Raw genomic sequence first — 14,862 nt, 5'->3', positions numbered from 1 at the left:
CTGGATGTGGGCTGTGGTGGGGTCTGCCTCAGGAACTCCCATGCTCTCTTGCTAGCTCACCTATCTACTTAGTGATTAAAAATGAAATCTGTTCAGGTTTGTAGTGAAAGGGGTTCTCAGAGGATCCTGGCCCGCTGTTTCTTTCAAAAGCAGAAGTTTCCCCCCAGAAATCAGTGTCTTCCCCCTCCCCCAATTTTGTTTATATCATGATGTGTTTTTAAAAAAGGAGCTTCACTGATGGAAGTGCATGTTGGGGATGACTTTGATAAGCTCTTCAATCACAGAAAAGGAAACTGTTGCCTGGAAGAGAAATGATTTCCCTTAAGCGAGCTGAGACTTGGGATTCCCCCCAACAATCTCTTCTTCGGGGTGGTTCAGTGATAAGGAATCTGCCTGCTAATGCAGGAGACTTGAGTTTGATCCCTGGGTCGGGAAGATCCCCTGGAGAAGGAAAAGGCAACCCACTCCAATATTCTTGCCTGGAAAATCCCATGGACAGAGGAGCCTGGCGGGCTACAGTCCATGGGGTCCCAAAGAGTTGGGCATGACTCAGCAACTGAGAATGCAGGCATGCATGCAAGGGAAACCAAAACTTAAGACAAAAGGTAGATTTCTCTGAATGTTCAAAGGAACAGATTATACTCAAAATTTTAAATTCATAAAAGAGCAAAGATACACATCTACAGGTGATTAAGTCTGGTTTCCAGAACAAAACACTAGAGAAACCGAGAGAGGTATCAATCCAAACTCACAATGGCTGTTGAAGACCTTATGTTGTAACACAGAAACATGCGCGAGAACTCCCCCCAAAAAACGAACTAGCTTTAAAATGATCATTATATATAAAAAGTTTATTTTAGAAATCACATATTTTTAAAAAAAATAACATTGAAGTTTTAAGTTCTGATCTTGACTGAATGTTACTCACCCTCTGCATGTCAGGGTGTTTGTTCTGTGGTATAATTAAGGATGTGAGGAAACCAAGTCCCTTTACACTAGTTCGAAACATGAATGTGAGTTTTAAAAGAAGAAAAATTTTAAAAAGAAGTTATTTTGGAAACACACGTGGAAGCATCTTGATCTTGTAAACAGAAGTCCTGAAACTACAGACACACTGCTGAGACTATTCCAAAAGCTGAAAAAAAGTAGGCATTATCATTTCAGTTCATGAGCAGTTAGAAAGGTCCAGTGGGACCAGTATCAAGAGTGCAGTGTGCTCACCCTAGTGCATCTCAGAGAGAAGCAGAAAACTTAGACCTCGACTTTACCGCTTCAAAGGCTGAAAGTTGCAAAACGTGGGTAGTTTTGGTTGGTAATTTCTTGGGTAGAACTGGTTATCCTTTATTCTACTCAGCAGGTTTCTTTCAGTCTTATAAAAACGGCACCCACAGATGGCCAAGCTCAAATATTGGAGAATCAAGAAACAAATTTAAACTCACTAAGGACCCAAAAATATAGCTCTTTGGAAACCTGAACTATTTCCTGTGACTTAGCATGAAAATAGTTTTATAGATCAAAGAGTTAAAATGATCCTTAAGGATAACGTCTAAAGCAGAAGTTTTAAGCAGTAAACTTCAGAAGACTATAAATTAATTTCTATAACATAAAACAATTAGTCTATTTAGTATCTTTATCAAATGATCCCGGATTGTATTTCTAGGTGCTCCTACTCAGACCATGAGGTATCTGTATTGGGGGATAATGATAAACCAGAACATCTATCTGGTAAGAGGAGCTCAGCGCTCTCTGATGAGGCTAGAATTGAATCCAGAGAAGTATTGTCACTATATAAAAAATTCTAAGAATAAGAAAACCTGTATTATTTGGTTAATTGCAAAAAAAAAAAAAAAAAAAAAAAAAAGGAAAAAAATTCTGAGAACACCGCTGCTGGGCACATCCAAGATGAGTAGTCATGGTACATGCTGCAGGGAACTGAAAGCTAAGATCTGAAATCACGTGAGGAGAAAGTCAATTGATAGAGATCATTCCTGACGATGAGCAACACCTGACAGCAGGAGGCGGTTCACCTAATTTTGATTAGATAGACTATACTGTCAGTGTTTCCCATCAAAAGGTAACAAGGTTATCTTACTGAAGATAAGTGTTTTAGGTTGTGCAAGGACTATGAGGGAAGTGTGCTGGGACACACACCTCCTACGAGTCTTCAGAAAAAAGCCGGCCGCTCATTTCACTGAAGTGAAACGTGTGTTGACAGTAAAGTTGCAGATCTGAGCTTTATTATCAGAATGACGTCATTTTAGGATAGAATTGATAGATTTTCTAAAATGAACTTAATATGGCATAAAACCCTTGATTCTCAGAGCTGTATGCCTATATATCTGCCAAAATGTATTTTGGAAATATACAAAGGAGGATGCAGAACAGGCACAGAAGCTGACAAAAATATCCGGATGCACATTCCTCATGACAGATCCACGTGGGATCCAGAAAGCACTTTAATACCCTATCCTTCAAGTGATCAAGAGTCTAGAGAAATAGCCAGTCCTGTATTTACAAAACTGATGAAAATCACACTGTAATAATCAGTGAGTGCAGAACAACTGCACAGATCTGTGTTTCCAACTTTTTCCACCATGATTCTCCATCAAGGTAAAAAAAGATTCTTTCATACAAATCCCAGAAGGATGTAGAGGTGGCAGCACAACCGCCGGAGATGGAGCGATGACTTACTACTGAGGCTGGTGACAGACAAGGAGGGGGTTGGTGGAGAAGAGGGCAGAGTCCTTGAGAAAAGAACTCTGTTGAGCACAGGCAGCTCTAGTCTGTGGTTGACCTCCGGTACCAAAATCGTGCCCGGAAGTCATCGCTGCAGGTCATGAAGCCGGGGTTGGTGGGCGAGTGCACAATGCAGCGCACGATGTTGTTGTGGCCCAGGGAGAGCAGGTTCCGGCGCTCGGCCGTCCGCGAGTCCCAGCAGCACAGGCTGATGGTCCTCTCGTCGGGCAGCAGCACGTAGTCCTCCGTGTGGTTGAAGACAGCCTGCGTCCGGTGCACCTGCCGCCCGCTCAAGCCGGCGCCTGTGCAGAGACCGAGAGGTTAGGGGCCCGGGTGCCAGGGCCAGCTTTCCAAGTTCACATCTAGAACTTAGACACCAGTTCTACTTTTGACTTAGACACCAGTTCTACTTTTGTTATTAGCTGTACTGATATAAACACAGTATTAATTGTTGAAGTAATACACATTTATTGTTCAACTTTGGAAACTCTTAAAAACACCTTAAAAAGGAAAAGAATATACAAGTGGTGCCACATTATCTAACTTCACGTTGGGTACACTTCTCCATGCTTTTTTCCTAGCTGCAAAGTAGCCCACTGTTTGGAAGCACCAGTACTTAACGATCCTTTTCTTGCCACGCCTTCAGTTTGTATCCAATAGCGATACTGTGATAAACATCCTTGGTGGAGAATACATTATTTCTTTGGGATTAAATTCCCAGCACTAGAAGCACTGGGATATATGAGCAGCCACTCTCCAGAAGGAAGTTTAATGCTTTTTAATGACCATGAATAAAAAACCGTATTTTATGTTTAAAGTATTACATAAACTATTACCAAAAAACAAAAATCTGATAACCTTATACCCAGGGTTAACATTTTGATAAGCAACTTTTCCAAATATCTCTGTGCACTGTACACTCATTTCTGATTTATATAAGTCAGAGCCTACTACATGTGGTGACCTACAAAGAGGGGAATATAGCTCAATGGGTCAAAATACACACTGTGGTACTGGATCTGGACTCAGTACTTATTCTGGACATGACCCTGCACAAATGACTTAACATTCCCCAGGCCTCATCTGTTCTGTGGGGATAATCAGAGCACCTGTCCTCAGGATGCTGCGGGGATTAAAAGGTGTGATGTCCAGTCCACTTGGCAGGCTCAGTGTTCACCAAACGTTACTATGAGTGTGTGTGCATGCTTCCCAAGACTCTTCTTAAATTTCTAACACTGGGTATAGCAGGTCAAAAATATATGTATATTTAAAATTTTGATCTATGACACCAAGCTGCCCTTCAGAAATACTTTACCAATTGATATTCCGAACAATACGTGATTTCCCAAAATGTTTATTGAACTAGATAATACCAATCTTTTAAATTCCTAAAATCTGATGAACAAGAAAAGGATACTTCCATTTTTGTTTCTTAGGTTTTTTGGTGAAGTTGGCCATCTTTTCTTGGGTTCACTGACCAATATCTGACATGTTTATTACATATGCTATGGATGTTTCCTCTGAAGTCCAGCATTTTGTTTACAGTGTTTTAAGTTAACTTCTAATATCAAAATGTCTAATATTTACTTGATAGTTTTCCCTTCTCTTTCATTATTTCAAGAGCCCTTTGAATTCTAACTAAACATTAAAACTGGAAAAACAGATCCAAAAGTGCTGACATGAAGGGGTCTTAAACTGTGAATTAGGAAAAAAGGGAATTTGCATATAAATTCAGTATTATCTCATTTAAAAACCAAATCCAAATCTCCAGCAAAACCAACCAATCAACCACACATAACTACAAAAATGTTCCAAACATTCCTAAAACAAAAATGACTCCTCCGTGCTGCACCAGCTACAGAGGAAGCTGAGAAGGAAGCTGACGCTGGTCACCACGAGATAATCCTAAGGTAGGTTATGCTGCACCCTAGCGGTTCCCAGGTCACTAACTCTCCAATCTTCACTTACTAGCACCCCAGGAGAGCCCTTACAATAGTGTTGTTTTCTTTTGAGTTTTAAGTTCTGGTCGCAGTAATTTCAGTGTGTGACACAAACAGCTCACAACAGGGGAAACCAGCTGGTTTTCTACCCAACAGCCTTTGCTGCTACGAGGATCAAAAGGATGAAACACAGTATTTTAACACTTACTATCAAATAGTTAAATCTGAACACGGACTGCTAGGGATAGGATCCATTTAAATGGATCTCGTAAAAAGAGCTCTGGGACAACTGTTACAACCAGAGACCAATGTGAATTAGTCAGACAATCAGACTAACATCATCGCGTATTGATATAGGTCCAGAACTCTTGGGGTCTCTTCTGGGGGCTTCCTTTCTTCAGGCACAAGCCAAGACCTTCCCTCTCACTCACTGAGGGGTTTCTCTGCACTACGTCCATGTTCTGTGGGCAATAGGCAGGCCGTGGGTAAACAAATGAACCTCCAAACTCTCAAGTGTTACTTGCGTGGAATCAGATCTAATTTTAGCTGTTAACATACTGAGATGAGCCAAGTTAAGAAACTGTGGCTTCTACTTCCAGCTCTGCCTCTTGTTTGACTTACATGGATTTATTGTGTGGATCTGTTTCGAGGTCTGGAAACTAAAACATCTCAGAAACATGAATTGATATCAACCTCTTACATACCTGTGTATCTGACCAGCGTTCGTCCTGTTGATATTTCCCAAAGTTTAGCTACAGAGTCTTTTCCACTTGACAGAATGTATTTAGAATTTTTCGAAAAGATGGCAGAACAAACTTCCGCGCCATCATGTGCTTTCTCGAACGTTGTGATGCATCGATTTGAGACGCCATCCCATAATTTGATGCAGCCATCCTTGCTACCAGTCACGTACATATTGGCACTAGGATTGTAATTCACTGAACATATGGCATCAGTGTGCTGATCTTGAGGGTTGCAAGAGACAAAGCACTGAAATGTGTTGATGTCATAAAGTCGAAGTGTTGGATGCTGAGTCCCCACAAGTATAAAGTCTCCCGAAGGATGAAAGGAGATGGAGCGCAACATTTCAGCCTCCTGTCAGGAGCAGGGGTGGGGAACACGTAGGGGGGAGAAACCACTATTAAACCTAGATGAAATGCACAGAATATCTGGCCAATGCCAGAATCCATAAAACAATGACCAGATATTACACAGGCATGAGAAGAACAAGAACTTAATGAGAGAATCATTTAAACAAAGATTTCCAAAACTATTTACTTGTAAGATTATTCCACACAGAAGTGAGCTTCATTATTTTCAAATAAACAATGGGTGAACTCAGAATGGAATATTATCATTCTATGATACATTTGTGGGGCTTCCCTGGTGACTCAGACCGTAAAGAATCTGCCTGCAATGCGGGAGACCCATGTTCAATCCCTGGGTCAGGAAGATCTCCCAAAGAAGGAAATGGCAACCTACTCCAGCACTCTTGCCTAGAGAATTCCACGGACAGAGGACCCTGACGGGTTATATTTACAATCCATGGGGTTGCAAAGAAATGGACATGACCGAGAGACTAACACACACACACGATACCTTCATATACAATTAGTCAATAAAGATAAACAACTGTACTTTAAGAATAGCTCCTTAGGACTTCCCTAGCAGTCCAGTGGTTAAGACTCTGTGCTTCCACTGCAGGGGGCACAGATTTGATCCCTTGTTAGGGAACTAAGATCCACCCCCAAAAAGAATAGCTTCTTTGTCCCAGGGCTCCAAATACTGAGGTGGAAGCCACTACTAAAACACCAGAATGTCTGAACTGCGTATTCAGAATAAGGCAACCAAATGTTGCTTTTTCGGCAAATACCTGAGTGTGTCAACTAAATAATTTTGTAATTCTCATAAGTTACACTGTGGAGAAGTTGGTTATATTTTGTCTTTAAGCAAGAATCTTCAACCTTTAAAGAGTGATGTGAATTCTGAACCATCTCTCTGACCACCAGCTGTCCTGAGTGGCCAGAGGAAGTTGGTGCCTGACAGCACCAGAGCCGTGCCATCTGTGGCAGGCAATGCATCCTCCTTGTTGTTTATAGGATGACCACTGAGACAACTTTTAGAAAGAGAAGAGTCACACATCAGCTCACTGTATTTAAGAAAAAAAAAAAGAAGCTCCTTTCCAAACATTCCTCACCTGGATGTATTTGAAAGCTCTTTTTGCAGACGGTTTGGAATAATCAAATAATTTAAGAGTATAATCCCTTGAACCAGAGGCGAGGATCTGTTCCGTTGGGTGGAAGGCGAGACACGTGACTTCATCCACGTGGTCGTAAAGAGTTCGAATCACTGGGTGGTTTTCCATGTTCTGCTGTGCAGTCTCATTCATCATGACCTAGGCCAACAAGGACAGAAGAGAAACTCTAAGCGCACTCACTCTCATTCTTCCAAGAAGAGACAACAGAAGATAAACGGTAAGATGTGACTGGGATCTTCACCTCGATCGGCATGGCACTTTTGGCCAGCATTCTTTCTGTGTCTAGGATTTTTATGGACGCATCAGCAGATCCAGTAGCTATTAGCTGCCCATCTCTACTATAGGTAGCTACGCGACAGGGTCCTTTGTGGGATGTGACGTAGCAGGTTTCGTACTCTGATGCTTCTGGGGACATAGTCTGGACATCTGCATCAAACTCCAGGTCAATTCCCGTGCCAGGGGCAACCGTGTCTGACCGACCAATTGCATACTGAACTGCACTGTCATCATTCTCCATTCCTGAAAGCAGCGAAAATGAAAGGCATGGAAAACATTATTTTCAAAGGACAAGGCAAAGTTCTTGATCCAAACTGGGAATGCTGTTTGCCAATGTCAAGGTATTAGTTCTTGGAGCCACATGACACTTACTACTGTACAGAATTACGTATGTTGAGCTGGGGGCACACACAGTGACGAGACTGTAAGGCAATATGGGCTGTGGGAGCTTAGGCTCCAAGTCCTCTCCCCAGATACTTGCCTCTGACATGTTCTACTTTAACCACAACTATACAAGCTGAAAAAAAGCACTTCTCTAGTTAAATCGCTCACTTTTTCCCGTTCTGAATTTTAATATTTTGCATGTCGAGATCTGTCATCAGCAGCTTGAAGCTCATTAAGTCAGACATAGTGTTAGTAGTAGCACTAGGGAAACATCTTTGGAAAAGTGTTAAGCTGTGAATAAAGTCAATCAAGAATATTCATTTTGAATTGAAAAATAACTTGACATTGTACAAACAATGTTGATTAGTATAGAAAAAATCAGAAATGCAGATGAACAAAAAAATAAACATAATCTTGTATGATATATATCACCCAGAGATAATTACTGCTAACGTGGTGATATGAATTCTTCTGAGCCTTTCTCCATGCACACGGTTGTTTCATTTCTTAAAACAAAAATAAAACCACACCATATAACATGGTGGAACTTACTTGGTCATTTAACCATACAGAACAAACACCTGGTCAATTTAATAAATGTTCATCCACATCACACCATTGGATCCAATTTTATGGATACGAGAACCTTTATAACCACTTGTAACCAGCTTGTATAGTTGTGGTTAAAGTAGAACATTTCAGAGGCAAGTATCTGGAGAGAGGACTTCACCTAGTGGAGCCTAAGCTCCCACAACCCATATTGCTGGGCATTTCAGTGGAAATCATTCTATTTCCCCAGGCTAATCTGACAATTTACATTGCCAAGTCAAAGGGTACAAACATGTATGGTAATTCTTATTGCTTCCTATGACACAGGCAAGCACCAGGATACACTGTTGAACAAGACAAGGTTCAAGGTTTTTATTAAACTTTCAGTCTTCCAGTGGGTGGTAAGGATTGTGAGGGAAATGACAACTCTAAACAATAAAGAAAATTTCAGATAGTGATTCTATAATGAAGGAAATAGGACTGTTGTTTCAGAGCAAATGGGGAAATATGGGGAAGATGTTCAAGTTATTTTAGAAGAGATGAGGAAGACTCTGAGATGACATTTGAGTTGAGATTTGAAGCAATAATAAACAGAACAGCAGAAAGCACCAGATAATTCATATAAAGATCCAGAGGCTAGACAGAATCAGCTCAAAACCTTCACAATCTGGACTTTGTTTACTCCTCCAGTATCTAGCACTGTACTTGATACATACTAGCGCTGAAATGAAAGGGCAATCATCTTGAAAAACATCTGAAACTGTCATGGGCTCAATGAAGAACTTCCGTTCACAAGTTACCAAGTTTGATGAGATGCAGGAGCTGCTCCGAGGGTGCACACACAGACTGAGGCTTGATCTCATTGATGAGGCCATTGGCAATGCTGATATAGCCATCATAGAGCAGCTGGCTAATGATCAGCTTGTACAGCTGCTGGCGGTCCTTCAAGCCCACTTTGGTTCTGTACATCTTGGAGAAGAGGAAGATAATTTTCCTGCCAGCTGTAAGAAGAGAAAACAGGTGATAATGAAGGGCAAAGGCGAGTAAACCACAGAAGCAACACAGGAATCTGGTCAGACTTCTCAGGGTTTAAATCCCAGCTCTACCAGCATTCTCTTTGGTTGGCAACTATGTTTCTCTGAGATCAGGGCCCTCAGCTCTCAAAAGTCAGTGAAGGTTAAACATGATAGTGCGTGTAGATTCTTTTGTGCACAGTGGCACACAAACAGCTCAAAATATGTCAGCCAACATTTACAGCTAGACCTCTCTTCACCGTTGTTTCTTTGCCAAATCAGCCACCTGCGACTTTAGTTTTTCACTGCAATCCCCAGAATCTTCCATTTGTTCTGCTAATAAAACACTGGTAATGTTGTAATAGGTAAAAGAGCTGCTATTGTAGATGCCCAGACATTACTGTTTCCACCAGCCTAAGCTGTTACATTTACTAAGGTCAGTTATGGTTATTCTTAAAACACCTTTTAAGACAATGGAGCTTGTTATGTTACATAATTTAATTACACAGTAAGTCAAAACATAAGGGCAAAAAAGCTATCATGTAATGAAAACTAAGTCAAGTTGAATGCTTTGGAAAGCACTGCTTAATAAAATATTTGTGAACAGGATACGGCGAAAACAACTACTTAAAAAAATGGAAAAATTGGAAGCACTGCACACTTTGATTTACAAGTTCTCAGTCTCAGAAAGCAAAAGAGAAAACTGTAAATAATTGTTAGTTTTTGAGTTTATGGGGGGAAAAAAAGAACTCCAACTGGTGAACATGATTAGATAATCTGATTACAAAAATCAACCTCTGTACATATGTGTAGGTCTGTACAGACACCAGAGATGGGAAACAACAATAAAGAATAAGTCACTGTCAGACAGGTGGTTGTGGCAGAGAAGAAAACTAAAAGACAGACCACAGGAGAGATAATATAAGAAGGGTGGTCAACAGCCTATTAACACCAGTACCTCCTGGTACTCCTGCACTACTAATTCTGCAAGGGGGAGACTGTAGTAAAGGGGTGGGGAATATGTCTTTAACTACACAATGCCCTCTGGAGAATTACTGAGGCTACTGATCATAAGAACAGTTAACATTTACTGGGTACTGACCCCATGAACAGTATGAAAAGGCAAAATGATAGGATACTGAAAGAGAAACTCCCCAGGTCAGTAGGTGCCCAATATGCTACTGGAGATCAGAGGAGAAATAACTCCAGAAAGAAAGAAGGGATGGAGCCAAAGCAAAAACAATACCTAGCTGTGGATGTGACTGGTGATAGAAGCAAGGTCCGATGCTGTAAAGAGCAATATTGCATAGGAACCTGGAATGTCAGGTCCATGAATCAAGGCAAATTGGAAGTGGTCAAACAAGAGATGGCAAGAGCGAATGTCAACATTCTAGGAATCAGCGAACTGAAATGGACTGGAATGGGTGAATTTAACTCAGATGACCATTATATCTACTACTGCGGGCAGGAATCCCTTAGAAGACATGGAGTGGCCATCATGGTCAACAAAAGAGTACTTGGATGCAATCTCAAAAAAGAAAGAATGATCTCTGTTCGTTTCCAAGGCAAACCATTCAATATCACAGTAATCCAAGTCTATGCCCCAACCAGTAACACTGAAGAAGCTGAAGTTGAATGATTCTATGAAGACCTACAAGACCTTTTAGAACTAACACCCAAAAAAGATGTCCTTTTCATTATAGGGGACTGGAATGCAAAAGTAGGAAGTCAAGAAACACCTGGAGTTACAGGCAAATTTGGCCTTGGAATACGGAATGAAGCAGGGTTTTGCCAAGAAAATGCACTGGTCATAGCAAACACCCTCTTCCAACAACACAAGAGAAGACTCTACACATGGACATCACCAGATGGTCAACACCGAAATCAGACTGATTATATTCTTTGCAGCCAAAGATGGAGAAGCTCTATACAGTCAGCAAAAACAAGACTGGGAGCTGACTGTGGCTCAGACCATGAACTCCTTATTGCCAAATTCAGACTTAAATTAAAGAAAGTAGGGAAAACCATTAGACCATTCAGGCATGACCTGAATCAAACCCCTTATGATTTATACAGTGGAAGTGAGAAATAGATTTAAGGGCCTAGATCTGATAGATAGAGCGCCTGATGAACTATGGAATGAGGTTCGTGACATTGTACAGGAGACAGGGATCAAGACCATCCCCATGGAAAAGAAATGCAAAAAGCAAAATGGCTGTCTGGGGAGGCCTTACAAATAGCTGTGAAAAGAAGAGAAGCGAAAAGCAAAGGAGAAAAGGAAAGGTATAAACATCTGAATGCAGAGTTCCAAAGAATAGCAAGAAGAGATAAGAAAGCCTTCTTCAGCGATCAATGCAAAGAAATAGAGGAAAACAACAGAATGGGAAAGACTAGGGATCTCTTCAAGAAAATCAGAGATACCAAAGGAACATTTCATGCAAAGATGGGCTCGATAAAGGACAGAAATGGTATGGACCTAACAGAAGCAGAAGATATTAAGAAGAGATGGCAAGAATACACAGAAGAACTGTACAAAAAAGATCTTCATGACCCAGATAATCACGATGGTGTGATCACTGACCTAGAGCCAGACATCCTGGAATGTGAAGTCAAGTGGGCCTTAGAAAGCATCACTATGAACAAAGCTAGTGGAGGTGATGGAATTCCAGTTGAGCTCTTTCAAATCCTGAAAGATGATGCTGCGAAAGTGCTGCACTCAATATGCCAACAAATTTGGAAAACTCAGCAGTGGCCACAGGACTGGAAAAGGTCAGTTTTCATTCCAATCCCAAAGAAAGGCAATGCCAAAGAATGTTCAAACTACCGCACGATTGCACTCATCTCACACGCTAGTAAAGTCATGCTCAAAATTCTCCAAGCCAGGCTTCGGCAATACGTGAACTGTGAACTTCCAGATGTTCAATCTGGTTTTAGAAAAGGCAGAGGAACCAGAGATCAAATTGCCAACATCCGCTGGATCATCGAAAAAGCAAGAGTTCCAGAAAAACATCTATTTCTGCTTTATTGACTATGCCAAAGCCTTTGACTGTGTGGATCACAATAAACTGTGGAAAATTCTGAAAGAGATGGGAATCCCAGACCACCTGATCTGCCTCTTGAGAAATTTGTATACAGGTCAGGAAGCAACAGTTAGAACTGGACATGGAACAACAGACTGGTTCCAAATAGGAAAAGGAGTACGTCAAGGCTGTATATTGTCACCCTGCTTATTTAACTTATATGCAGAGTACATCATGAGAAACGCTGGGCTGGAAGAAGCACAAGCTGGAATCGAGATTGCCAGGAGAAATATCAATAACCTCAGATATGCAGATGACACCACCCTTAGGGCAGAAAGTGAAGAGGAACTCAAAAGCCTCTTGATGAAGGTGAAAGAGGAGAGTGAAAAAGTTGGCTTAAAACTCAACTTTCAGAAAACGAAGATCATGGCATCCGGCCCCATCACTTCATGGGAAATAGATGGGGAAACAGTGGAAACAGTGTCAGACTTTATTTTTTGGGGCTCCAAAATCACTGCAGATGGTGGTTGCAGCCATGAAATTAAAAGACGCTTATTCTTTGGAAGAAAAGTTATGACCAACCTAGATAGCATATTGAAAAGCAGAGACTTTACTTTGCCAACAAAGATCTGTCTAGTCAAGGCTATGGTTTTTCCTGTGGTCATGTATGGATGTGAGAGTTGGACTGTGAAGGAAGCTGAGCGCTGAAGAATTGATGCTTTTGAACGGTGGGGTTGGAGAAGACTCTTGAGAGTCCCTTGGACTGCAAGGAGATCCAACCAGTCCATTCTAAAGGAGATTAGCCCTGGGATTTCTTTGGAAGGAATGATGCTAAAGCTGAAACTCCAGTACTTTGGCCACCTCATGCGAAGAGCTGACTCATTGGAAAAGACTCTGATGCTGGGAGGGATTGGGGGCAGGAGGAGAAGGGGATGAGAAAGGATGAGATGGCTGGATGGCATCACTGATTCGATGGACGTTGAGTCTAAGTGAACTCCAGGAGTTGATGATGGACAGGAAGGCCTGGAGTGCTGTGATTCATGGGGTGGCAAAGAGTTGGACAGGACTTAGCGACTGAACTGAACTGAAAATCCATTAGACATTCAGTACAGCATTTAATGAGGTGGCACAGAGGTAAGGAACCCACCTGCCAGGTTGGATCTTGGAGTCAGGAAGATCCCCTAGAGGAGGAAATGACGACCCACTCCAGTTTTCTTGCCTGGGAAATCCCATTGACAGAGGAGCCTGGCAGGCTACAGTCCATGGGATCACAAGAGTTCGATGTGACTAAGCATGCACGCCAAGCCACAGTACGTAATACACATATTTGTTGTGTAAGGAACAAATATGCATACCTCATTCAACCCTCATTTAATCTCATTTTAGAGCTGGCGAACTGGAGGCCCAGAAAGGTTAACTCACCCAGGATTCAACAGGTTGTAAATGGCGGAGCCTGGATCCTAACCTAGAGCCTGTGCTCTTACTGTGCTGTACTGATGGGGGTTGAGCTGCTGCTGCCAAGTCACTTCAGTCGTGTCCGACTCTGTGCAACTCCATAGACGGCAGCCCACCAGGCTCCCCCAACCCTGGGATTCTCCAGGCAAGAACACTGGAGTGGGTTGCCATTTCCTGCTCCAATGCATGAAAGTGAAAAGTGAAAGTGAAGTCGCTCAGTCGTGTCCCAGTCTTAGCGACCCAATGGACTGCAGCCCACCAGGCTCCTCCGTCCATGGAATTTTCCAGGCATGTAAATCCATGCTTGTGTAAACACTAGGACACAACAGAGGTGATGAAGCCGCTCAAAGAAATCAGTGAACACTGCAAGGAAAATGTGGCTTTGTCATCCTGTCTCTTCACTTACGTTAGGCCCATCAACCGGCGTACCAAGAGATGAAATAAGAGAGGACGAACCCCACTGAATTCCCATAGAACGTTCACTCGCTGGGCTAGTAAGCAGGTAATTACCATCCCCAAATTGGCAGATGAAGGGGCTACAGCCCGAGGGCAGGAAGAGCCCAGTGCAGGACAAGTTGTACCTGGAGCTGGAAGAAGGACCAGGGCGAAAACACAGACGCCCCCTCACAGAACGCTCCGCTATGACCCCGACCAAGAGGCCAACGAAGGATGGATGGGAGAGTGTGAGCAAGGCCATTAAGGAAAAGAAGGGACAGTGCAGGCCGAGCCCAGCAACTCAGGGCGCACGCCACCCCGCTCACTAATGACCCTTCCCGCCCCGCCCTGGTCCTCCCGATGGTCCCCCAAGGGTCCCAGCCGACCGCATCAGCACTCTCCACGCAACCCTGGCTCCCCATACCCGCTGGTCCCGCTCTCTCCGTCTCCCGCTCTCTCCTAGAAAAATGGAGGCGCGAATCCTGCCCGATCAATCGCTCCGTGCGCACGTTCACTGCGCACGCGCATAGGGCGTCGCGCTGAGCGCTGCGCTATCGATCCGCACCCGTCAACTTGCTCCTGCCCTTCTCGCCATCTTACTTACGGGCACGATCGAAAGACTCGCTCACCTCCTTCAACTTTATCTACTCCGTGACAACCCTGACGCCAAGGAACTGGTGCTTTATGGACAAATGTCAGATCCAGAGAACACCGCGGGCGCTAGAACGGCCACGGGTGTGTCGGGCCGTTGGCTCCACCACTTCCGAGACCTTACGCAGCAAGTGCGCCTGCGCGCC

At 42.8% G+C, this 14,862-nt stretch overlaps 1 protein-coding gene across 2 annotated transcripts; it reads right to left on the bottom strand.

Moving 5' to 3' along the window:
- Positions 1–830: 830 nt before the first annotated feature.
- CSTF1 (cleavage stimulation factor subunit 1) lies at positions 831–14,839 on the bottom strand. 2 transcript variants are annotated; one of them, XM_006048994.4, is made up of 6 exons: positions 14,695–14,839; positions 8,943–9,143; positions 7,175–7,452; positions 6,874–7,071; positions 5,381–5,771; positions 831–3,038 (listed from the first exon to the last, which is right to left on the bottom strand). In XM_006048994.4, exons 2-6 carry the CDS (start codon positions 9,109–9,111, stop codon positions 2,779–2,781), a joined length of 1,296 nt encoding a protein of 431 aa, XP_006049056.1. In that variant the 5' UTR covers positions 9,112–9,143; positions 14,695–14,839; the 3' UTR covers positions 831–2,778. The 2 variants fall into 2 exon arrangements, with proteins under 2 accessions (XP_006049056.1, XP_006049055.1); XM_006048993.4 differs by lacking the exon at positions 14,695–14,839 and adding an exon at positions 14,490–14,638.
- Between the last annotated feature and the right edge of the window lie 23 nt (positions 14,840–14,862).

This window comes from Bubalus bubalis, chromosome 14 (assembly GCF_019923935.1).
Source record: "Bubalus bubalis isolate 160015118507 breed Murrah chromosome 14, NDDB_SH_1, whole genome shotgun sequence".
NCBI lineage: Eukaryota > Metazoa > Chordata > Mammalia > Artiodactyla > Bovidae > Bubalus > Bubalus bubalis.
The sequence above is the reverse complement of the archived record's forward strand: the minus strand, read 5'-3'. Positions and strand labels throughout refer to the sequence as shown.

Coding starts and splice junctions, on each gene's coding strand:
- CSTF1 (XM_006048994.4), bottom strand. CDS start 9,111: ATGTACAGAACCAAAGTGGGCTTGAAGGACCGCCAGCAGCTGTACAAG. Junction 7,453..8,942: donor CCTGCATCTCATCAAACTTG/GTAACTTGTGAA, acceptor CGCTGCTTTCAG/GAATGGAGAATGATGACAGT. Junction 3,039..5,380: donor AACGCTGGTCAGATACACAG/GTATGTAAGAGG, acceptor GTCTCTGCACAG/GCGCCGGCTTGAGCGGGCGG.